Source organism: Amia ocellicauda, chromosome 5 (genome assembly GCF_036373705.1).
Source record: "Amia ocellicauda isolate fAmiCal2 chromosome 5, fAmiCal2.hap1, whole genome shotgun sequence".
Lineage (NCBI taxonomy): Eukaryota > Metazoa > Chordata > Actinopteri > Amiiformes > Amiidae > Amia > Amia ocellicauda.
Window position 1 is genome coordinate 38,991,394 of NC_089854.1, and position 27,454 is coordinate 39,018,847.

A 27,454-nucleotide genomic window follows, 5' to 3' on the forward strand; every position below is an offset into this window, starting at 1 on the left:
GACAGTTGAAGACTGGAAAAATGTTGCCTGGTCTGATGAGTCTCGATTTCTGTTGAGACATTCAGATGGTAGAGTCAGAATTTGGCATAAACAGAATGAGAACATGGATCCATCATGCCTTGTTACCACTGTGCAGGCTGGTGGTGGTGGTGTAATGGTGTGGGGGATGTTTTCTTGGCTCGCTTTAGGCCCCTTAGTGCCAATTGGGCATCGTTTAAATGCCACGGCCTACCTGAGCATTGTTTCTGACCATGTCCATCCCTTTATGACCACCATGTACCCATCCTCTGATGGCTACTTCCAGCAGGATAATGCACCATGTCACAAAGGTCGAATCATTTCAAATTGGTTTCTTGAACATGACAATGAGTTCATTGTACTAAACTGGCCCCCACAGTCACCAGATCTCAACCCAATAGAGCATCTTTGGGATGTGGCGGAACGGGAGCTTCGTGCCCTGGATGTGCATCCCACAAATCTCCATCAACTGCAAGATGCTATCCTATCAATATGGGCCAACATTTCTAAAGAATGCTTTCAGCACCTTGTTGAATCAATGCCACGTAGAATTAATGCAGTTCTGAAGGCGAAAGGGGGTCAAACACAGTATTAGTATGGTGTTCCTAATAATCCTTTAGGTGAGTGTATATATACACATTTCCGTTTAGAGGAGTTAAATAAAAAACAGTATTTGCAATTATAAGGGACTTCGCATCATGTCCATGGACAATGCCAGACATGAAATAAACCAAGATTTCCCATCCATTGCAGTCAAATTAAGTAGATTTTATTCCACTAGAGGGGGTTAAAGTGTTTACTGGACATTTAAGTAGCATAGATTATTATTTTGAGATCTAAATAAAGCAAAAGCTTTCATTAGCTCCACGAGTTGGCAGGCAGTCTTTCCACACATTCTTTGCTATATGAATTACGAATAATTGAGCTATAATGAACTAATGGCAACACAGTTAGTGAATTTACAGTGAAGCTGTTTGTGTGAGTCACAGAAATGCAGGACAGGACAATCAGCATGCTTTTAGCAAAAAAAAAAAAAAAAAAAAAAATCTGACTAAGGAAACAAAACAAGAGACTAAGCCGATATAGCACTTACTCAGAAATGTGATTTTCTTGCAGTTATTTAAAAATGATTTAGCCTATTTGTTTATATGATTGCAATTGAATATGCTAGCCATTTCTGTGACAGTACCATGTGGCTCTTTGGTTTATTTTCTCCAAGGATGTCAAACTTCAAGATGTTGCGCATGCTAGGACTAAATTAGCTGTAATTTTACAGGGTTCAGAGATGAACGCTCCCGTTGTACTCAACTATCCTCGCAGATGGTGCTTGTGTTTGTAAATGTCGTCTTGCAGATGTTCTCAAGTTAGTAATATATGGCATTGTTATACCTATTGAAAAAGTCCTTGGCCCATTTAAAAAAAAAAAACTGACATTAGCGAACATTCATCCCCCGAGACACAAATAAACAATTCCTCTCAAATAAGTAATTTCTCTCAGTTAATGAGCCAATCAGAAGAACAAGTAGAGGACAATCACAATCAGGAGAAATGATAGACTTGGCTACATAGTTGGTTAATAGGATATTAGTAGAAGGCAGCAGGGAAAGACCAAGGAAATAGACATGCTGGTGCTTCCCAGACAGTGTGCAGGGGGCCCTGTGGTGCTCCTTTAGACAGGGACAGGTGTGCCATGGAAATATTGAAAAGTCACACAAGGCAACAATACAAAAAATACACAAATAACAATAAACCTCTCATTTACTTAAATTAAAAATGTTCCTGACAGAAGAAAACTAAGATTAACATTTCACAAAATATTTAAAGTTAAGAAGTGGCTCTCAACACTCCACATTGGGACAAAAGCAAACAAAAAAACTGATCAAAACTCATTTGCATTCCTAACAGTTACATAATGAGCATTTCAAATAAAAACAAACATCTTTTTAGAAAATAAACAGTAATTTCTCCATTCCAATTAAGCTTCATGTCATCTTATCTAATTTAATGTACAAAACTCTTCAATTCAGAGGCACATTTAATGATGGCTTCCAGATTAACCATGATTTAACACTACCTGCATTTGAATACATAAATGTAATAACAGTCATGCTTCAGTAGTTTTACCACACAAAACAAAAGCTTCACAGTAGGATTTCAGATTGTCATTGACATTGTCGCATTAAAAAAAAAAAAAAATAAATAAAAAAAATCAGAAAGCATCATTAATCAGAAAACAACTGAACATAATACTTGAATTCAGAAGCCAGGAAATATAAATACAATAAAAACACATTTTGATTTCTTTCTGAACCATGTTAAATGTCTATTATCTGCATTGGCTACAAACCAGATTTCTTGGCTTGGACAAGAGTCTGAGAAGAGGTACAGCTAACTTTTTAATATATTAATAGTAATTAATTAAATAAATGTATGGACGATGAAAATGTTAAACTACTAATGTGGTTTCTGAAAGAGCACCATGTGATTTAAACAGATGTGGAGGTCTAAAGTCAGTTTCACACTGCAAATACATCACTACAGAATTTAAATGATCCTACTGAGCTGCTGTGAGTTGTAGTGGAACCAACTCTGTGTACCATTAAGGGTGATAACCCTGTTAATGTAAGAATTACAAATATGTAACAAATGAGCATTAGAAGAATACATTGTCTCAAACTGAAAACATCCCTAAATAAATGTAAATATAAAACAATGGCTTTTTGCCAATGATTTTTGTGCCATCCAAAAAGCCTTTCTAGTTATGACCAGGCAACCTAAATGTATTGACTACAAACCTTTAAAGATCAGTGAACTAAAAATGCATAAGTTTAACTACAGTATTTACACTCACCATTTCTGCACCATTTTTGGGTCTCTCTTGTTTCGCTCATTTTCAAGCTCTTCGGAAATTTTCCTTCTTAATTCTTCCTCTGTAACTGGGAAAACAGGGGGAAAAATAAAAGGGCATGAATAGATTTTCACCAAAGAAGATTTTCCACATGCAGAAACCTAATGAGATGATTTCAATCCATGGCTTCCTCTCATTATAAAGAAACAAAGGGTCATACCCATTGTTCAATTGGGTTAAACAGTGTTTAGAGCAATATGAGTCCAAAGGGCAGCTTACAGGAAGACAACAACAGGCGCAGGCTGCAAGGTAAGATGCAGCCCTGCATTTAAATATGAAAAAGGAAAAAAAGGAAAAGTAAAGCGTGTTGAAAATAGCATATTAAACTTGGAAAGATTAGAAGAATGTGTGAAGGTAGAATTAAACACTCAGCATTGATGTTTAAATACAGTGTCACTTTGCAGATGGAAAAAGAAACACAAGAAAATAGTCTTGATAACTGTGTAATCAGCTGTGTTCTACAAGGGCTCCATTCATTTTCACATGGTACACTCAATGCATACTCTTAAGAGAGGATGATCCAAAAGGGGAAATATTTGGGTTTACTTTCCTATAGAATTAAACTAAAACCAAGCACATATCTTACACACACTCACACACATATTTATTTTTTGCATAATTGGACAAATGCTGTCCCTCACAGCAGCATTTAGCAAGTCATGGACAATTCTTGATGAACAAGTTAGAAGGCTTAGTTGGGGAGAGTTCATAAACCCAATCTAAGGCTCTGAAAAAGAGCATCAGAAAAATCTCTGCCTCAGTGTGAATGCCTTGTTTTTTGAAAGACCGTACACGGTCTGGGGTTTTAATCTATGGTTTGTCAAGACTATTAAAGAAATTAATGGGTTAAAGATATATTTATCAGCTTAGGATAATTTATAAGTTATATATCAGGGATGCTTTTTAAAAAACGCATGCGCTGGTAGGAGCATCAAATGAAGACACTTGAAACTAGATGGGTATGATCCTTTACGTTTTCCATTATGTTGAAACTGAATGCTATGAGAATCCAGCTCAGTCTTGGATCGTCTCCAGACCCTTCAATTACTTGACAGAACTTTCAGACTGATGTATATGTGGAAGAACTGTCAAGGCTGAGAAACTGGTGCAGCCAACTGCTTTGGCAATGAAGTGGATATTTACCATGCACCACAAATCACTAACAGATTTGTCTTTTATGTTAATCTCCACGTGCGTACTTTTCATGTACAAAATTTATTATTTTTAAATTGCTATTTGTTTTTAGTTTTTCTGCACTGTTTGGTAGGAACAAGAGAACAAAAACAAAAAAAACAGTTTGGCAGAAATGTTAAATATGCTTGTTAGAAGATCCAACCAAAATGGAGGGTGAAAGAGAATGCATGTAAATGTGGAATTGGCAGGAAATGGTTTAAATCGTACACCTTGCCTTGCTCAGTTCACAGCTTGGGCAGTATTAGTGCTTGCTCACAGCAGCATTTTAATTCTAATAGGGAGCCCTGGAAAGCAGTGAAACAAGAGCTATTGCACAGAATTAGATGCCACTGCTTTCTCCTGGACGATGAGCCATTTTCGGCACTAATTAAAAGAAGAGAATGTATTCTTCATTCGTAGCTCTCTTGAATTCTCATGCCATCACATTCCCTTTTTTAAGTATTCTTATTGTTGTGTTTCAGTGGCTCTGTATTGTAATTTTTGATGCAAGAGATTTGATAGCCTACAATACATAACAAAAAAGGTACCCTATTTTAGCCTTGTGGATGAGCTTTTCATTTTAAATGCATAAGAAAGAAACTGACTCAATTCATGCCAGTGACTGTGAAAGTCTGTTTATGTTTCAGGCTATTTGCAAAATCAATCTGTTCTTTGTTCTTCTTTTCTCCAAGTATAGCTAATGGATTTACATTTACCTGTGTTATACGTATTGCTCTAGATCAATTTTCTCAGTCTACTTATCCTGTCGTGACTAATTTAATTCTAAAGGAGGTACAACTCTACAGCACAGAGATTAATGAAGGGTAAGGTAGAGTAACAATTTGAAAGGGATGGAGATTTTAGTTTGACCTTTTTTCAGGATGTGGCATAAATAAGTGAGTTAAATTGCCACGTCTTTATCTGGAATCACTGGCAGTTTAGGCACTCTGAGTAAAAACTGCTTCTTAGTATTTCTGAATTATTATATTCACATAGAATGCGAAGCATAGTATGCATTACACCAGCATGTGAAGATGTTAAAACCTCATTCAGCATGACTATTTGTTCAAGGAAAATGCAATTAAGTACAAATCAAATTAAATTATACTGCAAAGGATTCTTCCAAGAACTTTTCAGCCAGAAGTCAGGACTTTATGATGCTGCCAGTTTTGCTCTTATTGTTTTAAACTAAAGGGACTGGTCTAGTAAGACATATAGTCATTGAAATAAACATCAAGCCTTGCAGATTAACGTTGCTCCAAAGCATCTTCTTCCCAACCTCCTGCAGCTTTTGCAAATATGCTCTGCCGTCTGAATACAGAAAATTCCTTGAGATAACCGAGAGAAATCCTTAGAACAAGTGTACAGTCTGTGCATCAATATCAAGATAACAATGTTGTTTTGAATCCAGCGAATGCTTAGATTTGGTGACAGAGTTTGCAAGAATGGCAATTAATTAATACTTCTAAAGAAAGGCAATATTTACCTTGCTACTGTGACAGATCACTGAGATGTTAATGACTAGCTTTTATTGAATGCCATATGTTCGCGTACAATTGTCAAAGATAATTGTCACCGCAATAAAAGGCAGCATAAAAATGTATGCAGTATGTATTTTAAACACACCATATACTATAGTGAATGGGTACCTATAAAACTAGTATAAGCATTGTGTCTTGGGACATTATTAGCATAGGCTTCAGGTTCATCCAAATTTTATGTTGGTTCTCCAGGATTAATCACCACTATGTCACTGTGAGATCCTGGTAGACCTTGTTTTATTACTACTAATAAATGCCCCAGATGGCAAGAATAATTATTCTGTGGTCTATAAAGAAAAGGAGGACAGGTTCAATTATACAAATAAATAAATAAAATCATGATAAACTCAAGTCAAGGGAAAGCAGCCTATCTCAGTTAAACTCCGATTAGAATGAGATCTTGATGATAGTCCCACCATGGTATGAGGGATCTATACAAGAGCAGCATTTTAGAAACTCATGATGGCATATTGAACTGAAAGTAAGAGCTTCAATGAGCTGCAGTAACCACACTAAAGGTTACAATTGCACTGCTAAGATGTTATTCATTACCTTGAATTTAATGGAGGTAGGGGTAAGCGATCGTCCCAAAAAATCATATCACGATCTTATAACACATAATAAAGATCCACGATCTGAATCACGATCATCCCAATTTTGAGATGTACTATAGAGAATATCCAGACTGAAACAAGCCTATGGATTTATCTATGTAAAACACAACATTGAATTAAAGAATCAGTTGTCAAAATGGTCATTAAATGGCCTGAGTTTAACTTTATTTTAAATATTAAAGTTGTAATCAGCAGTCAATAGATAAACAAGAAATAACACAAGATCTTAAAGTACTCAGAAATTGCAGTAATAAAATATAAACAACACAAAGGTGTGCATTTTTCAAATTCTGAAAAATAAACATTCTGTTCAACTTCAAGTGGCATCAGCCAATAGATAATATTATATAAAATAAATTGCAAAAAATTCTACAGGCTTTATTTCTGCAGCGATCCTGTCGGCATTCACTCTACATACGGTGAATGGCGGAAATAGAAAAATATTTGCAAGTTGGCAAATCATACCGTGTGTCAAAGTGTGGATCAGTCTTTTAAATCCCATGTTTTCCACAGATTTGAATGGCACCATATCCTTAGCTAAGTAGAATGTGACCGCCTCCGTCACCTCTTTCCATCGTTTGCTGCTTTTGTCATATTTTCGACTGCTCTAATGTGTCGGTCAGTGAATACTGTTTGTTTCGGGACCTCGTAAGATACAGATGAGTGGGGTTGTACTGACCTGAGGGAAACACTCTCGGCATGTTCCTTCGGATGCTTCCTTTTCAGGTGGTTGAAAAGATTTGTCGTATTACCTCCGGAAGAGCCGACCGTTACCCGACAAAGTTTACAGATAACTTTTTTCTCTGAAAAATGTCTGACTGTGCACAGCCAAACCATTGCCACACAACTGATGCAACAGCTCCTCATCCGCCATGCTGCTAGTTCATGTTGAATTTTTTTTCTAATATGTCACCACACATGAAACACACATGATAGAGACACGTGGTATAATTTTGCCAATCAGCACAGCCATCTAGCAGGCAGTCAATGTTGTAGTTTTAACATTATTATGAGGACATAAAAGATTGGGATCTCTACGATTCGCTTGAAAAGTAGATCGTGGACGTCTTCAAGATCGTTCACGATATAAAATCGTCAGATCGCCCACCCCTACATGGAGGCCTGGGTTTGATAAAAGGTTCTGTGGAATTCTCTTCCCATTCAGACCTATATCCCATAGGCTGCAAAATGACTCAAGCACTCGCTGGCAAAAACTTAAGTGTAGTCATAATTCCCATCCATATGATTTTTGTAGGCCTCAATTAGTGTCTACGAACACCCCACCAATCACAAAGGAGCCAGTCACAGTTTTTTTGTATTGTTTTCAACTGCAGCTTCCATTGTACTATGGGATGATGTCACCAAGTCTGTAATTATGCCTACGACTCAAACCATGGATGTCAAAATGCCCTGCCATATTCACATCACAACTCCCCAACGCAAAACCCAGCAGGGGAATTCTCAAATTATGCAGGACTGTCTGTATCAATACCAAGTACCACCCCTCCACATGAACTTCTGTCAGGCTTACCAACGACATGTAAATCTATCAAATGCTGATGCCTCGTCTCTCCACTATTTGATAATTGCCATTTTATTAGACATTTTATCTGTGCAGCGAAGATGCTCATTTTACCAGAGCATCTTGTACTTCTTTTTGCTTTGCCAACTTGATGCAGATGTTATAGTGAAGAGAAAAAATTTAAATAAGTATCAGCAATTTTAACTCATTACTGTGCTAAAATGCTTATTCATTTTCAAAACAAGCATACAAACCAATTTGGTAGCACAGCATGTACATCTATAAATGTGGAGGGGTGCCAATCAAGAATGAATTTTCAGACATTCACACAATTAAAATTGCAACCATAGGAAGTTTTGCCCCCTTTTTTATTTATCCCCTTAAATCATAATTACAAAATGCTTCATCACATTTCTTAATTGACATCTAGCGTGATTTGCAATACAGAGCTTGAAGCAAGATCCAATGTCAATTTAGAGCAGGACACAAGAATCATGAGATTAATTATGTACAGTCTTTAAATTCCCTTTTCACTCTCAATCTCAGGTGAGCATAAGACAGTGAGATAATAGATCTAAGTGAATAATATGCTTAATCAGAACTTCTATTAACCCCGGGCTCTAGAGAGAAGAAAAATCTGAATTATGGCTTAATACGCTAATAAAAGAGTCCTGAAAACACTCAGCACTGACATTCAATCTTACAGAACAGGCTTAACGGCATTCCTAATTTTTGAATATCAAATACCATTTTCTTAACATGTTATCTATTCCCCTTCCTTTAACAACTGGGAGACAATGAAAGACCAGTAAGTGCTGCACTGAACACCTTTATGACCACAACTTGTGGATACTTCATCAGTTTATAGACTATTCCCAGAATCCTTCACTTTCAATAAGGCATAAAAAAAAAAGTCACTCACAGAAAGGTCGAATGGGTCTTATGGTTAAGTTTCCAAAGTCCAATTCAATTTCAGTTACTTGAAACGTTCAATTCCTTTCAGATTAATCTTTTTGTTATGAAGAAATACTCAATTACAAAAATCAAGAGAAAACAATCTAGTTAACGTACGTCTAATAAACACAGAACATACACTATGAAATTATTATGTCAAGTGTAATATTCTCAAAAAAAGGAAAACAAGAATCCTTGGGGGAAAGAAAACAAACCTGTTTATTTCAGAAAATTGTCATCCATCCAGAGGCTTATTTTAAACAGCTATTAAGGTTTCTCAAAAGCTTTTGTAAGCAATGCTGAAGTGTTCCAAATGACTGGTATTTTAAGTGTAATCCTGTGAGAAAAGTTCTTTCTAGGTGTTTGTGTCTGCTCCCTGACAGTGTTTCTTCCATAGAAGTGCACTTTCAAAGTCTGGGTCACAAATCAGTTCAATTAAAACATAAATATTCAAACTGGGAGAGATGATTCAATTCCTGCTATGAGTATCAAATCTAAAAGGCACAGTGAGGGGACTAGGAATGGAGCTGTTTTAAACTACAGCAAAGTGCATGATGAGCACCTTCATTAGCAGAGTCTCATTTCCCTCTTGCAATGGGATGTGTAAAATTATGCTGCTATTCACCTAACAATTGTGTAATATCGCCTCAGATTTCTTGGATTAAAAGTGTTGGCTAACAAAACAAGGGTGTATAGAATGCACGGATATTATCTTGAACATCGCAGGACAACAACTCTGGAAATAACATCATCAGGCATCAGTGGACCTCAATGACCATTCATGACAAAATGAGAATTTGCCTGTCTGTGTGGAAAATATGCATAAAGTACAAAGGAGTGTCACTGACGCTGTTTAACAACACACCGTGATCAGATGAGTGCAAAACTGATTGTAAAGACAGGCTGGAAGATCACATAAATAGAGAAGACCTATGATAGGAAAAGAGCTAATCATACTGAGCCGCTATCGAAAAAAAAGACTCTCTCTGCTCTCCATCTTTAGGGAAATTTTGTGTGATTGACAGAAAAGAATCTCAAAACATAATAAAGCATCACAAATCGACAATTGAGAAAGTGGGCTGAAGGCTGTCGGAAAAACAGCTTTAAGTTTCAGCACAACACCAATTTGAAACACACGGCCAAGTCAGCAACAGCATTTCTACAGAGAGAAAGGATCAAAGTGGGGCATTTTGGCTTCACAATGGCTGTATCTGAATCTGTTTAAAATGTTATGGATTATGGCGGTTGTGAAAGATGCTTTGGCTGCCAGAAAGCCCACCGGTCTGAGTGCACTCAAAGTTGCCTGGATTGAGAAGAAAAGATGGGGGGTGGGGGGGGTCTAAATCTAAAGAAAGACATGCCGAGTATGAGTGTGGAAAGATTTTTGTCCAAGCACATCCATTTTTGAAGCGCAGTTATAAAAATACTTCAAATAATGCATCGTGCTCTTATTTTATTTTATTTAATATCTGCGGAAGCAGATACAGTGGGGAAAATCCTTTTGTTTTATGTTACAGGCTATAATCAAAGACAAAAGGATTTGCCCCGCTGTATCAGCTTATAGGCTCTTGTCCTGTGCTTAGATATTATAAAGGTCACCAGACATTATACTTGCAACAACTAATAGGCAATGATGTCTCCGCTTTACAGCAAATTGGGAGTCCAGGACTGAATTAGCACACTGCCAATGTAACTATATCTCATCTTAGTCCCAATCAAGTTACCATATTGATTAAATCAACTCAATTTGAAAAACAATGAGCTCTGTTAATATGCGACTAGTACAACCATCCGCAGTGATAATTAGGGTACTAGAAAAATGAAGAACTTTAAACGTCTCAAAGCATTATTATACAGTGTCTGCGTGTCAAACACTGCATGTCTAATTGGCAATACATTAGGATGAGTGACACAATAACACTGATTTCAAGTGATTTGTCAGATTTGAATAAAACAAATTTGTCTAATAACAGCAATAATAGAAAGTAGAAAGCTGTAATATCAGACAGGATCTTTAGTGGTTTCCTATCATGAAAATACTGAAATACAGGCCACTGCAGATATTTGTGCCTGATATAGTAAAATACATGATGTATTATTAGAACCCAGTGCATTATAAATATTAATATCATTATCTGGTATCCTATATTTTGCAAATGAAAAGTCTAAATATAAATTTAGAACTGTAACACCTATACAGGTTATTATTGGAAAACGTAACCTCTCAAGGTAGGATTTAAGCAGACTCCTTGACATTTGAAACACCCCAGTGCCAAGTGTTATAATGCAGGGGCTCAAAGTTTAATTTAGAAAACCCATGACTTTCATTCGTAATATCTTGTCAAGTACCATCTGTTCCTGGTTCTCCGTCAACCACAGAGAAAAGGCTTTGAAATTATCGGAGAGTAATTAAAGTGAGCATGTAATTCATTACATAAATAATTTGAATCCTCTCCACTTGATCTAACACAGGAGTTTAAGCATGCAGAGAAAATGAAAGTTGCAATAAATACATAAATACAATTAAACTCTATACGTTATATATATATACACTCACCTAAAGGATTATTAGGAACACCATACTAATACTGTGTTTGACCCCCTTTCGCCTTCAGAACTGCCTTAATTCTACGTGGCATTGATTCAACAAGGTGCTGAAAGCATTCTTTAGAAATGTTGGCCCATATTGATAGGATAGCATCTTGCAGTTGATGGAGATTTGTGGGATGCACATCCAGGGCACGAAGCTCCCGTTCCACCACATCCCAAAGATGCTCTATTGGGTTGAGATCTGGTGACTGTGGGGGCCAGTTTAGTACAGTGAACTCATTGTCATGTTCAAGAAACCAATTTGAAATGATTCGACCTTTGTGACATGGAAGTAGCCATCAGAGGATGGGTACATGGTGGTCATAAAGGGATGGACATGGTCAGAAACAATGCTCAGGTAGGCCGTGGCATTTAAACGATGCCCAATTGGCACTAAGGGGCCTAAAGTGTGCCAAGAAAACATCCCCCACACCATTACACCACCACCAGCAGCCTGCACAGTGGTAACAAGGCATGATGGATCCATGTTCTCATTCTGTTTACGCCAAATTCTGACTCTACCATCTGAATGTCTCAACAGAAATCGAGACTCATCAGACCAGGCAACATTTTTCCAGTCTTCAACTGTCCAATTTTGCTGAGCTTGTGCAAATTGTAGCCTCTTTTTCCTATTTGTAGTGGAGATGAGTGGTACCCGGTGGGGTCTTCTGCTGTTGTAGCCCATCCGCCTCAAGGTTGTACGTGTTGTGGCTTCACAAATGCTTTGCTGCATACCTCGGTTGTAACGAGTGGTTATTTCAGTCAAAGTTGCTCTTCTATCAGCTTGAATCAGTCGACCCATTCTCCTCTGACCTCTAGCATCAACAAGGCATTTTCGCCCACAGGACTGCCGCATACTGGATGTTTTTCCCTTTTCACACCATTCTTTGTAAACCCTAGAAATGCTTGTGCGTGAAAATCCCAGTAACTGAGCAGATTGTGAAATACTCAGACCGGCCCGTCTGGCACCAACAACTATGCCACGCTCAAAATTGCTTAAATCACCTTTCTTTCCCATTCAGACATTCAGTTTGGAGTTCAGGAGATTGTCTTGACCAGGACCACACCCCTTAATGCATTGAAGCAACTGCCATGTGATTGGTTGATTAGAAAATTGCATTAATGAGAAATTGAACAGGTGTTCCTAATAATCCTTTAGGTGAGTGTATACACACACACACACACACACACACGTCTACGCAGTGTCGAGACAGACTTTCCCCAAGCATTAATTCTGCGATACCACGTTCCTCATTTATGTGATGATGCCACTGCAGATAAAATATCTAATTGTAAATTGATGTCACATAAATCAAACAGAAGGCAACAAAATGGATTCCATGTAGTGGCTCTATGAATCTTCAACAGGACAGTGATATTTGATAAAAATGAATTAAAGATAACCAGTGATAACAAGTAGAATACAACGGGTACCACATTTGATTTCTCATTGTAAAACAGTCAATCCCATTTCTCTCCTGGTGCACTGACACACATTTCCCAAGTTGTGCCAATAGCAGGGAACAACATAGCAAAATCTTTCATTCTCTGAAGAAACGTTCAGTTTGAAATGGCATCAATAGACTATCTGTCTTGCAATGCAGGTGTTCGCCTGATATGAGTTTTCTCCTGATGAGGAGTTGTTTTTTCATGTTAATAACTTTTCTATTGGACATAAAAAATGAATGTGTTCAGTTAATAAATTATGATTAAAATATATTAGCTAATTGAATGATGGTTCCAATGGTGCGTGTTATCAGCAGTTATTTGTTATCACATCTCATGTAAGATGCATCTGTCTGGACTGTACCTGTAATACTAATCTCCTGCTTCGTTATACCCCTGTGTACTTATGCATTGTTAAAAATTCTTCTGTGTTACAGTGACTTCTCCTCTCTTCATTCTTCCCTCAAACCAGCTCTGAAAAGACTTTCATCTGCACCTGCAATCATTTATCCACCCCTTTTCAAAAGAGACACTCACTGCAATTTCATCATCAGGATAAGTAGCTGACCGCATTTAGTTATTAATTACATTTTTATTATCATTATTTATTATTTCAGTTATACATTGAAGTCATAATGTATACATCATTAGGACAATCATTCTGCTATTCCTTTTTTCTTAATCATGTGCCTTATGCTATATATGGGTCATACTGCAGAAGGTACAATGTCAACTCAAGTCAGTGAGACTTAAGTCTTACAAGATAAGTTACTTGCTGTCTTTAAATTACTTTTTCCCTCATTTAAAGTCAGATAAGCATGAGATACAGAGATAATACATCTAAAGTGAATTATATTTCTTATCAGAAATGTTATTAACCCACAGATCTAGGAGGATGAAAACTGTATTATGGCTTACTATCGTAATATGCTAACAAAGACACTGTGAAAACCATTCAGCATTGCAAACTCTACAGCTGACATTCAATCTCATTTAAAAGGTAAAGAGCATAATCAGTTTGTGAAAAACAAATTATTTTTATGAAACTCTCAGTGAAAGCGACACGTGGATTTTTTTCTTCTTCTTCTTGTGAACTTTCTTGTCATTTTTAAGCAGCCTATTAAACCAGATATGCTCTCTGCTGTAGGTCTGAAGATGAATATGTATGATGATAGAAATGAAATATTCAAAGTCTCAGTCTTGACCAATATTTAATCGCCAAGCAGAATAACAGTTTTGGCTTTGAGAGAGCTAGAGCTGAATGTCATGCAGCACTCACTGTTAATATCACTCACAGGCAGGCAGCAGCAATACTTTTTTAAAGTTCACTGCAATCCGATACGTTTTAAACACAACTGGTTCCCTTAGTGCTACTGTAATCTCAGGGTTGACTTATGAATCAGTTGATGCATGCTTTTCTGAAATATAGGTGAACTGAGCCTATAGATATATAGATATAGATATATAGATATAGATAGATAGATAGATTATACAAGCAGTGGAAGAAAAATTGAAACATCTGGGTAAATGAGGGACACCAAGTATACTGAAAGCAAGGGGTTTTGTGTTAATTAAGCAAAGAACATCCCAGCTTGCTTAGGGTCATGTATATAAATGCTGGACAGGCCTGGTTGCCAATATGTATGATTAACACGGCTGCAAGAGTAGACCTCAGTGAAAGAGGAGTGATTGCTGGGGCACGTTTGGCAGCAGCTTCAGTTACCAAGACAGCTACGGTGTCTAAGGTGATGTCAGCATACAGCTCAAAGGGAATTACATCAGCAGCAAAGGGCATCAGCATCGTGATATCTGTGCATTGATTTGAAGGTCTGAACCCAATGGAGCATTTATGGGATATTCTGGAACAATGCCCGAGACAGCAATTTCCACCTCCATCAACCAGCCATGATTGCTGAAGGAACTCATGGTGCCACATCCCTCCTGTGGAATTGCAGATGCTGGTAGACTGTCATGGTGCATACTGGCCACACATGGTGGCTTATCTGAATATTAAGTGACTTTACAGAGTGTTTACCATTTTTAGAATCTTGTGTGCCCCAGCCTTCAAGGACTGGATCTGAAGAATACTGCCATATGGTATCCACAAAACATATTAAAAAGTGTTTCTCAAGAGGCTCAGTGGGTAAAGATTTCCACTCACAGTGCAATATAGTGTCTGCAGTGCACATGTAATGATGCCTTAGTTACAGTGGCTCTCAAAGGTATTCACCCCCTTGGACTTTTCCACATTTCAGTGTTACAACATGAAATCAGAATGGATTTAAATCAGGAGTTTTTGCCACTGATCAATATTGATAGAATGTTGATAATGTCAAAGTGAAAAATATAATCTGCAAATTGTTCTAAATTAATTACAAAACAAAAAATAATTGATTAATCACCCCCTGCCGTCAATATTTGGTAGAGCCACCTTTGCCAGTAATTGTCATGAGTCTATGTGTAAGTCTCTACCAGCTTTGCACATCTGGTCACAGCAATGTTTGCCCATTCTTCTTTGCAAAACCACTCAAACTCCATCAAGTTGGATGGGGACCTTTGGTGAACAGCAATTTTCAACTCTTTCTGCACACTCTCAATTGGATTGAGGGTCCGGGCTTTCACTGGGCCACTCCAGGACATTGACCTTTTTGTTGTTAAGCTACTCCAGTTTGGCTTTGGCTGTATGTTTGGGGTCATTGTCCTGCTAGAAGACTAATCTTCTCCCAAGTCCCAGGTCTCTTGCAGACTTCAGCAGGTTTTCTTCCAGGATTTCTCTGTACTTTCGCTGCATCCATTTTGCCCTCTATCTTTACAAGGTTTCCAGGCACTGATGCAAAGAAGCATCCCCATAGCATGATGCTGCCATCACCATGTTTCACGGTAGAGATGGTGTTTTCAGGATGACGTGCAGCATTAGGCTTGCACCAAATGTTTGCCAAAAGAGTTGCCATAGGCCTCTTGGTGGCCTCCCTGACTAGAGCCCTACTTGACCATATACACAGTTTTTGAGGACAGCCTGATATAGGCAGATTCACAGTTCACAGTGCCATATTCTCCCTATTTCTAAATAATGGACATTACTTTATCCCGGGGATATTCAATGCCTTGGAAATGTTCATATATCCTACCGCTGATTGGTGCTTTTGAAGAACCTTATTCTGGATTTGATTTGAATGTTTCAATGTTCCTTCATCTTCATGATGTAGTTTTTGTTAGGAATTGTACTAATCAACTGTGGGACCTCCCAGAGACAGGTGTACTTAACGTGCAATGATGTGACTCCATTCAACTAATTATGTGACTTTCACCACAGCTCAATCAGGTGTTTCATAGCAAAGGGGGTGATTACTTACGTATTCAATTATTTTCGGTTCTGTATTTGTAATTAATTTAGAACAATTTGCAGATTATATTTTTAACTTTAACATTATGGAAATTTTCTGTGTTGACCAGCGGCAAAAACTCCTGATTAAATCCATTCTGATTTAAATTTTGTAACACTATGAAATGTGGAAAAGTCCAATACTGAATACTTTTGAGAGCCACTGTATAAAGTGTACACTGTGGGCTTGCCATGTGAAAGCAAAACCAAGAACCTTACATAGCATGTTTCAGAGGGCTGGCAAATGTTGCACACATCCCTCCAGTTGTGGGACAAGGGCAGAAGCAGAGAACAGAGTCACAGCTGGCAATTCAGAATTGGGTTAATTAGGGGTGGGCGGGTAATCCCAGATTCCAAATGTATTATTAGGATTCATTTCTCCGTATATATATATATTTTTTTTTAAAACCACGTTTTACTCAAATATACGCAGAGAACACTAACTCCTCTTTAACACCGCCAATCACAGGAAAACATCTTGAGATACGAGATTTCCCATTCGTAGCAGTCAAAAGCACAGGTCGATACAGTCGCTTGATCTTTCAAATGTGTTCTGGCAAACAAAATTCCAGTGCTGCTCTAAGCCTCTTTTTTTATTAAGTAAGCATTATGTAATTCCCAGCATCAATAGAACTGTATGCATCCTAATCCCATTTTAAATTCCTCTGTTTGATATTTAAGTGGAAACCCACTGCTTAGCATTTTATGATTTCCTTTTTCTCTTCCTTTAAAAAAAAAAAAAAAAAAAAAAACCTGAAGGACCATGGAAAGCAAAGTAGGGGGTTTGTAGAAGCACTATAAGCCACTCGGTGAGTATGGATGACAGTTGACTGAGTGCTTGGGTGACACTTGTTTAAAAGCAGCAGCTGCAGGTGTGAGATAATAAACCTTGTCTCTTCCTTTTGTGCTGACGTGATGGAAAGCAGATCTGGACCACTAAATCTTCCTTAGTGCATTAAATTATGTTGGGGGAAAAAAAGAGGGCCCTTGTTGAATAAAAATCATCCTTAATGCAAACCTCATTAGCAATAACTATTTCTTATTAATGCAGCAGAGTCTTGTTACTGTGAAGGGATGAAACAGAACCATGACTACTCATTTTCATAAGGACCCTTCAAGTACAATGTCATCTTTTTGATATTTAAAAGAAATTGGTTTCTGCACCAAAGCATGGCCCGCTGAATGATTACAAAAGTGAGGGCTGTGGTGAAAAGATGAAAGGATTTGTAATTTCAAATGAATTGGTCAAGAACACCAGCAAAGTCGGGAAAACCTTGGACCACAAATTACGGAGAGAGGAAACGCTATAGTCAACAAAAGTATCCCTCCAGAAAATTATAACAAGCAAGGTGATTGTGCTGGATAAGATATGGCTTCTCTTAAGAATTAATAAAAAAAAATAAAAAAAACACTTCCTTTATATGCCATTTCATTTCCTTTCCATGTATCCCATTCACCTGATAAACTTCAGGAAATGGAAGCTCGCTTCAGATAAACAATCAATAATTACAGGCCTTCAATTATTAAATGTAAACAAACTGGTCAAATTTGGGAACGACACACAGCATTGGCAGAAATAAGAGAGTTTTCGATTTTTATGTGCTACCCATTGCCTTATGCCAAGACAAAAAAAAGACCATCTCACACTGTGTGGTAGATTATTCCTGGTACAGAATCTGTATCAGCTAGTCCCAGAATGTGGGTTAACTGGGATTCTTCCATAGGGATCCATGGAGGATAGACCACATCCTGCCAATGGGGGGTCATGTATTGGCAGGACTTTGTCTGGACTCCAATCAGATCTGTGTCTAGCATGTGTGGTCAGACCCAACACCCATCTCAGACACACCTCCAAACAGAGTCACAGCCCACCAGCAGTAATGAAGTACAAAATATCACAGGTGCTTTAACAAATATAAACGAGATTAACAAATGTCATTAATTGGTATAACATAATTTGTTAATAAGCAAGATTAGAAATATGGAAGGGTAACCACAATTTGTAAACTTATTGGAAGTGCAGTCACATTCACCTGCAGCTTTTACAGACCTCTTCAATTTTGCAAGGTCTAAAGACCTGGAAACAAGTAGTAATTGAGATCAATTACGTCAATATTTGGTTCAATTCAGTGATTGAGAGCTTGGTGTGGATTGCAAGTTGGAAGTCCATGTGGTTCCCAGGGACCAGGAACAAATATTGGAGCTGTAGTGTTAAAATTGCAGTGTTTTAAACCTAGGGGCTTTGTTGCCGTTTGTTTTGAGCCTGGCTGAAACCTAGGGCACCAGTTAAGGTATCATTGTAGAAGACAATTCATATTTAGCAATGTATGGCATGTTACAGAATCCTGTTTTAAACTTGGAGCGGGGCTCAAAAAGCACACCTTTCTGTAGAAGACAGTTGTCTAAATAATTTCACCCACTCTTTTATTACCAGCAATTAGCATTCTCCATTAAACAAGGTTATCGCTACCTCAAAAGTAGTCAATACAGTGTACATTTTAATAAAGTTACAGCTGGTGATGAAAAAATATCCAGACTTCACCAGTAATCACTAAAAAAAAAAAAAAAAAAAACTGCATACTAAAATAAATAGTAAAAAGATTGTTACATTAGTTCTTCATAAAAAGTAACAATTAAACTTAATCCCATTTCCTTATTGTCAAAGTCAAACTGGAACTTTTCATATCCTGTGGTTTTATCTGTATTACAGTAATGTACCATTTCCATCATGCTTACTCTTACCATTTTAAATACTGCACACAAACAAATCTCAGCATACTCCTTTAATACATCAAAGGGAACAACTGTGGGATACATTTATCAATTTTAAACTATAGGCTACACATCACTGAATTTGGAGTGGTAACTTGGTCCATATCACTTTAATAGCACAGCAATCAAAGTCAACACAGGGACCTTGTGATATGTTCCTGCTTTGTTTCCCAGGAGCAGATGTGCATATGATCGCCAACTCCCAGTGTACAATTTATCTCACGCCAAAGTTTGAATGACAAGTTCAATATAGCACCATTTCACTTCAGATTACATGTTTCTACTGAAGTGTACACAGTGCCACCATATGCAGGCAAGACAACTTGGGAGAGATTAGTACAGCAGAATCTTGTTATAACAAACAAATACGCTGTGCAATCTGTTAAGTCTCTAATACAAAACAAGATGAGGAGAGCAGTGCTGACAATGGGAACAGACAGAACAGCTCATCTGAGAAAACTGCTTTGTAATCCAGGGCGCGACAGGTAGGTTACCTGTCATGTTGTAAGGCGGCACTGTAAAATAATCGCAGCCTCAGCCTCATACTCTTCTGAAGGAAAATGCACAAAATCAGAGGCCATTCTTAAACGATGCCATCGGTATGAAAAGGGAATACCTTGAACCTGAACTGCTAGAGACATTGTTAGCAAGTAAAAGGGTATTTTTAACCACAATGTATTGTATACCTGGAACTCAGACATACACTATTTGTTATGCCCTCTTTATCAACGAATGTGGTCATTTGTGCTAAAAATTTCATGAGCGCTTTTCAGTGGTTTGGTTGGTTTGCTTTAAATAATAGGTAGATAAGGTTATCTATCACCAAACCATCTCTCGACGATGCAACTAATATCAACTGATATTCTACTATAATACACACACTTCCCGTTTGCAGTTTTAACATTTATTCTGTGGTGTTGCCAAGGTTGCAGGCACCCAACCAAAACAAAGACTTCTAAATTATTTAAATACATAAACTGGAGAATAATGCTAAAAATGTTTCCAGGTAACAACTTTTAACAAAATAAATAATTACTTTGGGCCTAAGTAAGCATTATATAATAATAATTCAATGACCTAACCTGACCTGAAAGAGATTTTTCAAATAGTAAAAAATATGTATTTTCTTCAGTAAGGAGTGGCTGTTACCAGACGTAAAATGAATCCCGAAGGAAGAAAAGGGATGTGATGGAAATATAAGGACAGAAATCAGCATTACTGTAATTAGTCATTCTGAAAACAAGGAATAAGTTTCAAGAACCATGCAAAGTTTTCATGGTATAGCTGGATTCTGATAAATGGTTTTCTAATTGTGTTTTCGTGAATGAAAAGCATTAAACAAAATCTCAATCTACAAATGTATTTCCCGGATATATACTCGGATATTACGATGCCTTTTGAAAACTAACCTTAAAAGGTCCTTGTCTCATACTGTAGTGTAAAATAGAGAGTAACAAAAAGCATGGAGAATTATTTTTGTAAGACCAAGACTGGAACAACTGAAGAAAGTAAGATATTTGATCAGATTTAATTGGCTACTTCAACCAAGACTTCACTTGTTAAATTAGAATACTGTGCAACTAAAGCAGAAAGAATTAAAAGGAACCAATCCCAGGCCTTTTCAAGCCAACAGCAGGTGTAAACCAATAATTATTATAGGGCTCTTTTTAGACCAAGACAGCTGTCCTTTTGATCAAAACTAACAGACAAAAATGTACTTTGGTTTGGTCTGCATTCAGACAATGGCAAATTCCAAGGACTTCTAAGCAAATTATCTTATTTTACAGCTGACACTCTTAGAGGATGGGGTGAGAAGAAAAAAAAACAAAAAACACTGGCACAAAGATAGAAGCTCCTTAGTGCGTATACAGATTTCCCACCACATATTCAAAACTAAAAGTCAAACACTGTGCTTGGACTGGGGATCAATATAATCATCATAAACGATTTTTGCAAAAGGAACGCCAGAAGAAAATGGCAATTAGATGCACAGCCATACTTATGTAATAAGAGTGGCCAGATGCCAGCCTCTGAGAAAGGAGAGATGTCATGATAAAATGTCTATTATAGGGCTATGACATCAACAATGCCACAGAGATTTAATTACTCTAAATTAACTACTACAAACAACGATAAGTTTCAGCAGTTATGCCCAATTATTAAGAAAAAAATAAAAGGAAAAAAGTGACGTTCACAACTATGATTGGTTGCCACCGCCTTACAATAAACACCAAAGCTTCAACAGTTTTAAACGACATTTTATACTATTACTATGTACAGTACATCTTTCTTATATACGTGGTGGTGGGAAATCTGGTTTAAAAAAAAAAAAAAAAGTTTATACAATTTTAGATGTATCCATGCCTTGGTAGCATGCACTGAAAAACGAATATCGTTAGTCACAACAATTAATGTTCTTAAATCTCAAACCTCTCTTCCCTCATACAGTGAGGGAAAAAAGGATTTGATCCCCTGCTGAATTTGTACGTTTGCCCACTGACAAAGAAATGATCAGTCTATAATTTTAATGTTAGGTGTATTTGAACAGTGAGAGACAGAATAACAGCAAAAAAATCCAGAAAAACGCATTTCAAAAAAGTTATAAATTGATTTGCATGTTAATGAGGGAAATAAGTATTTGATCCCCTATCAATCAGCAAGATTTCTGGCTCCCAGGAGTCTTTTATACAGGTAACGAGCTGAGATTAGGAGCACTCTCTTAAAGGGAGTGCTCCTAATCTCAGCTCGTTACCTGTATAAAAGACACCTGTCCACAGAAGCAATCAATCAATCAGATTCCAAACTCTCCACCATGGCCAAGACCAAAGAGCTGTCCAAGGATGTCAGGGACAAGATTGTAGACCTTCACAAGGCTGGAATGGGCTACAAGACCATCATCAAGTAGTTTGGTGAGAAGGTGACAACAGTTGGTGCGATTATTCGCAAATGGAAGAAACACAAAATAACTGTCAGTCTCCCTCGGTCTGGGGCTCCATGCAAGATCTCACCTCGTGGAGTTTCAATGATCATGAGAACGGTGAGGATTCAGCCCAGAACTACACGGGAGGATCTTGTTAATGATCTCAAGGCAGCTGGGACCATAGTCACCAAGAAAACAATTGGTAACACACTACGCCGTGAAGGACTGAAATCCTGCAAGGTCCCCCTGCTCAAGAAAGCACATGTACAGGCCCGTCTGAAGTTTGCCAATGAACATCTGAATGATTCAGAGGAGAACTGGGTGAAAGTGTTGTGGTCAGATGAGACCAAAATCGAGCTCTTTGGCATCAACTCAACTCGCCGTGTTTGGAGGAGGAGGAATGACCCCAAGAACACCATCCCCACCGTCAAACATGGAGGTGGAAACATTATGCTATGTGGGTGTTTTTCTGTTAAGGGGACAGGACAACAGCACCGCATCAAAGGGACGATGGATGGGGCCATGTACCGTCAAATCTTGGGTGAGAACCTCCTTCCCTCAGCCAGGGCATTGAAAATGGGTCGTGGATGGGTATTCCAGCATGACAATGACCCAAAACACACAGCCAAGGCAACAAAGGAGTGGCTCAAGAAGAAGCACATTAAGGTCCTGGAGTGGCCTAGCCAGTCTCCAGACCTTAATCCCATAGAAAATCTGTGGAGGGAGCTGAAGGTTCGAGTTGCCAAACGTCAGCCTCGAAACCTTAATGACTTGGAGAGGATCTGCAAAGAGGAGTGGGACAAAATCCCTCGTGAGATGTGTGCAAACCTGGTGGCCAACTACAAGAAACGTCTGACCTCTGTGATTGCCAACAAGGGTTTTGCCACCAAGTACTAAGTCGAAGGGGTCAAATACTTATTTCCCTCATTAACATGCAAATCAATTTATAACTTTTTTGAAATGCGTTTTTCTGGATTTTTTTGTTGTTATTCTGTCTCTCAGTGTTAAAATACACCTACCATTAAAATTATAGACTGATCATTTCTTTGCCAGTGCACAAACGTACAAAATCAGCAGGGGATCAAATACTTTTTTCCCTCACTGTAATATCTCCTGGATGTGAATGTAGGTTTGAACAAATATTTCTTATCTGCAAAATATTTGAAAAAACTATTTTAAGTTTAAAGGTTTTACTACTCAGTGGAAAATACATCACCTACAGTGCATCCTGTATGAAAAATGGGCGTCGCTCTGATGACACCGGCTCTGAACAGATTTAACACGCTTGTTGAGCAATGCTCCGAGGTCACGCCCGCCCTTCACCGGATTGCTGGAGATAAGAGACCAAGCGCTGTGCCAATCCCGTGTCATCCCAAATCGGAAGATACTCGGATCCGACCATAACCAAGGTGTTCCTCCACTGCCCTCGCATCCATCTGCAATCACTGCTCATCTCAGATAGTCAAGAGCCATTTATATTCATCTAGTGAAGGCTGTGATGTTCACATTGAATCCAACAGCAAGCAGAAAAACACACAGAAATGTTAGAGTTAAAAGCTAAAAAAATCCACCAGAGCTTTGTGCTGCTTTAAGATACTGTTATTATGTGTATAATGTGTGTGTATTCTATATTCTTAATTGTCATTCATTCCCACATTGAAATGCATGTCTTCAGTCAGTCAAACCAAACAAGCACATTTCAACAAAGCCATCTGTTTATTACTTCTGTTGGTGAATAACTTCCAATGTAGGCTCTATGCTAATTCAAACAATAGTCTGTTTCTTTTGGTCTGTGTTAGTATTACACAAACCATGCTATAGACGTTTACCAGATTCGTGTATTAAAAAAAAAAAAAAAAAAAACAGAAACACATAGCTTATTTAAAAAAAAAAGAATTGCTTTCTGACTTTTTGCAGTGCTTTCAAAATGCCAGTTAAATTACAAGAATGAATTACATCTAATCTCTCTTTTTTTTTTTGGTTATCCAAGTAGTAGGTAAGTAAGGATATTAGACTGATAATTTTATAATTTAATGCTATCTCTTTGAGAAAATAAAAACAACAATCACATTTAATTCCCCCTGACAAGAAAAGTGCACCCTCACCTATTCATTTTGTAATTACCAGGACTCTCAAAGATGCTGATACAAAGGAAATAAAAGCACTGTTTTCAGAGGTGGTAAACCTTCACTGGAACTGACATTTTCAAAAAAGGAAAAAATGAAACACTGAAAAGGAGCATTACACAGGAAACTGGGACTTTTTAAGTACTCACATTATATTGTTTTCAGTAATACATTGTGTAATGTCCATGTAGCCTATTAGTTCAATATGAATGTGACACTTTTGTTTTGTTGCATCTTTCCACCCCCATTAGAGGCAAGGCACAACCAAACATTAATTTACTATGTCAACACAGAAGGGGCATTCCAATGATAACTTAAAGCAATATCTTTTATAGTACATAGACCCTGATAAGAGAATAAGGAGAAGCGTGTTCATAGAAAAGCACCTGCACTGCTTTAATTGGAATTTGTAAGAAAAAAAAGAAAACCGATCAGCCAAACAGGACCATATTGAAACATATTGTTTTCATTAGTATAGTAAAAGGCTGCAAACTGCAGAAATTATATTACTGAACTAAATCATCAGGAACCACAAAAATATTGCAGATCACAATTTTAGAAGAAGGCAATTCGCCAGCAAACACCCTCTGAACTAAACAGATCAAATGCATTCGCCTTGTTCTTCACACTGTTTGATGTTTTGTTCTGTTTTTTCACAACTGAATTAACATTGTTTGAGTAACTGTATACAGTATAAGGTTTTTCTCCATCATTTGATTTAACTCTGATGGAGGCAATCTGGGCTGAAACAACAATTAAGTAACAATCAGTGAAACCGCATATACTGCGAGTGTTTACCTTTCTTGCCAGCTTGAATTGCTGCCCCTGCCAGGGGAAAGTGAGCTGATTAACTCAAATTATGAATTTATAAAAATAAATCCAATGTTTTTGAGGCTTTATCAAAATAACCAGATTAACTAAGAACAAAACAGAGGGAAGTAATTGTTTTATATCATTATCAAATCAATGGGAATTTAAAAAGGTAACCCCTATTCCCTATTTGAAACATAATGAACACAGAACAGCACACAAGAAGAATTAACAGGAGACGTCTGTAAGGGCCATGGGTGCAATCTACAATCAACAGAGATATGAAACAGGGGGGAGAGAAAGGAAAGCCATATGAAAGAGCTGTTACAATACAATACCATAGCCTGGGAAGTTCAATTACGGTCCTGTAAATTGGAAAAGCGACTGTGGGAGAGGGCAGGATTGACAGCAGATCTGCTCACCTGTGGGGGGAGGGAGAGACTCGGGGGCTCGAGGAGGTGGCCTGGCAGGAGCTGGGGAGGAATCTCTCATGCGATTGATGACATTTTCAGACAGCTGTCAAAGCAGGGGAAAAAAGATTGATGTTTAGCGAAAGTCAGATGCACTAAGATAAAACAAAAACTAAAAAGTCCAGTAGACAGCGTTTAAACACAAAACACGACATGACATGACATGACACCGTTGGCAACAGAAGAACAAGGACCGGATCTTCGCCCAAGCTACTAAACTGTTACTCCTAACAAGATTAATTTCAGGAAACAATAGTGCATTTGAAATGAAACCTGAGCAAGTCAAAAGAAAAACGTTGCAACAGAAAATTCCAACACAGAAGCACGACTCCTGAACAGTTGATGCTAAAAATGGTAATCTGGACCAAATGTTTAATACACTGAAAAAGTGATTAAATACATACAAGTTTAGATCACAGGGCTCACCTACTCTCAAATGGCATGTGATAATTAGATTTTAAACTTTTGTTTGGGAAAGTAATGTATTTCTAACACTTTTTTTTCTGTCATTTGCTCAGTGGCACACACAACTGGATATTCACAAAGACCTTCTGTACCAGAAAGTATACTCACACTAACGTTGATGGAATAGAAAGCAAACACTGGTACTGTATATGCAGAAATGGAGCTCCACTCTATGTTTTGACATGTGCCACCTGCTGACTAGACTTGGTCTGCTTCGGGAATCTGGTCTCAACTCAATGAGACAGTAAATAAGCTCTGATAGGTCTGACAGGAAAGGGAACACAATGAATGTGCAAATAGACGCATTAGCATATCCTTGGATAACTGCAGATTCATAAATAAAACACTCTGCCTTTCCAAAAGTGCCCAGAAGCACAGCTTAACCAAGGGTTGTGTGATAGATTTTAAAGGAAATACAACCTGCAGTTAGAAAGCCAAGACAAATGTCCCAGTCCTTACAGCAGAGAGAGCAATGACTAAGAGATGACCAATTCAAGTGACTAATACAGAAATGACCCATTCAAAAATAGAAATGAATGAAATAAAAACAAATGATTTTCCTCATATCATGTAAATAACTGATACAAGTACATGAACTTAAAAACGATGGTTAATGTACAGCTCCAATGCGGAGATCTTAATTTACCACTGATAATCGTGAGGGTTCATTCTGGCAGTCACAGAAGGTCATACACAACTTAAATGTCAGAGAGGGTTAGTGCGTTGTATCTGTGAACGTGTGGTTATCCTATCTACAGCAGAAGATATATTTTCAAATATAATATTAGTATAGAGTACTCAAAACAATTACAACAATGTTTAAACTTCATGTTTAGGTGACAAGAGCGTGGGATACACACTAAACCTGTAGCAGCACAAGAGCTTCTTAGTTGTATTTCAATCGTTGTTATTTTGTTATTCGCTAATAATCATCATCATCATCATAGGGAGATGGGGGAGTTAGGCAGGTGGACTGTTAAACAATATGAATGTGGAAAAACAGGTGATTGACACTCTACGAGCAAACTTCCCAGCACAGGTCACACAGACCTGGCTAACTTTATCCCCTTTCAATGCACTCACCCTAATGCCCTTCACCACCGTTATGTTTTCATTCTCATCGGCTTCAAAGGAGACTCGGCGAGTGCTACTGTTGCCTCCCATGTCTGGCGGCAATCAGCAAAAGCGATTTCTACGTGCTATCGGAAATTGGTGTCATTAATCCCATTAAATTGGAAAAGATTTTCGTGCCTATTCTGAATCACCGCAGCCCTCCACAAGGCCGCATGACACAATCAGGACACACGGCACACTCTCCCACCGCTTGCCCTTCCCACATTGCCCTGCAAGAGTACAACGAATGCGCTGATTGGGTGAGCGGCTCTGCGCTCATTGAACACAGCTGGCCATTGGCTACCGGTTGTCATAGAGACCACAGCACTGATACCTTTTGCAGACGCTTTTTGGAGGGTTTCCTGGTTTCGTTTTCGTTTTTTCCCCCGACCGGTATCTTATTTTGCAACTTATTTTGGGGCAGAGATATAAAGAAAATGCTGATTGAACATACAACAACTGTCCAGAGTCCAGAATGCGCACAAAGAATGCATTGTGGGAGTTTGAGTTTCATTCAAATAACGTCTTACAAAAATAAGTGAAGATACGTGGAAAATGAGTATAGGCTTACTTTATACTAAATATATATATTTTAACTATTGACCGTATACTAATATACTGACTGTATTTG

The 27,454-nt window shown here is 37.9% G+C and overlaps 1 protein-coding gene across 2 annotated transcripts in view; it reads right to left on the reverse strand.

Annotated features, from left to right (window-relative positions):
- Window positions 1–27,032, reverse strand: part of chchd3a (coiled-coil-helix-coiled-coil-helix domain containing 3a) — a 93,101-nt gene extending 66,069 nt beyond the window's left edge. The window contains exons 1-3 of one of the 2 annotated variants that reach the window (XM_066705132.1): window positions 26,794–27,032; window positions 25,198–25,291; window positions 2,870–2,954 (exon numbers count right to left, since the gene is read on the reverse strand). In XM_066705132.1, coding sequence (XP_066561229.1) covers window positions 2,870–2,954; window positions 25,198–25,291; window positions 26,794–26,874 — 260 coding nt within the window. In that variant the 5' untranslated portion in view covers window positions 26,875–27,032. The remainder of the gene's footprint in view (window positions 1–2,869; window positions 2,955–25,197; window positions 25,292–26,793) is intronic. The other variant, XM_066705131.1, reaches the window with a different exon arrangement.
- Between the last annotated feature and the right edge of the window lie 422 nt (window positions 27,033–27,454).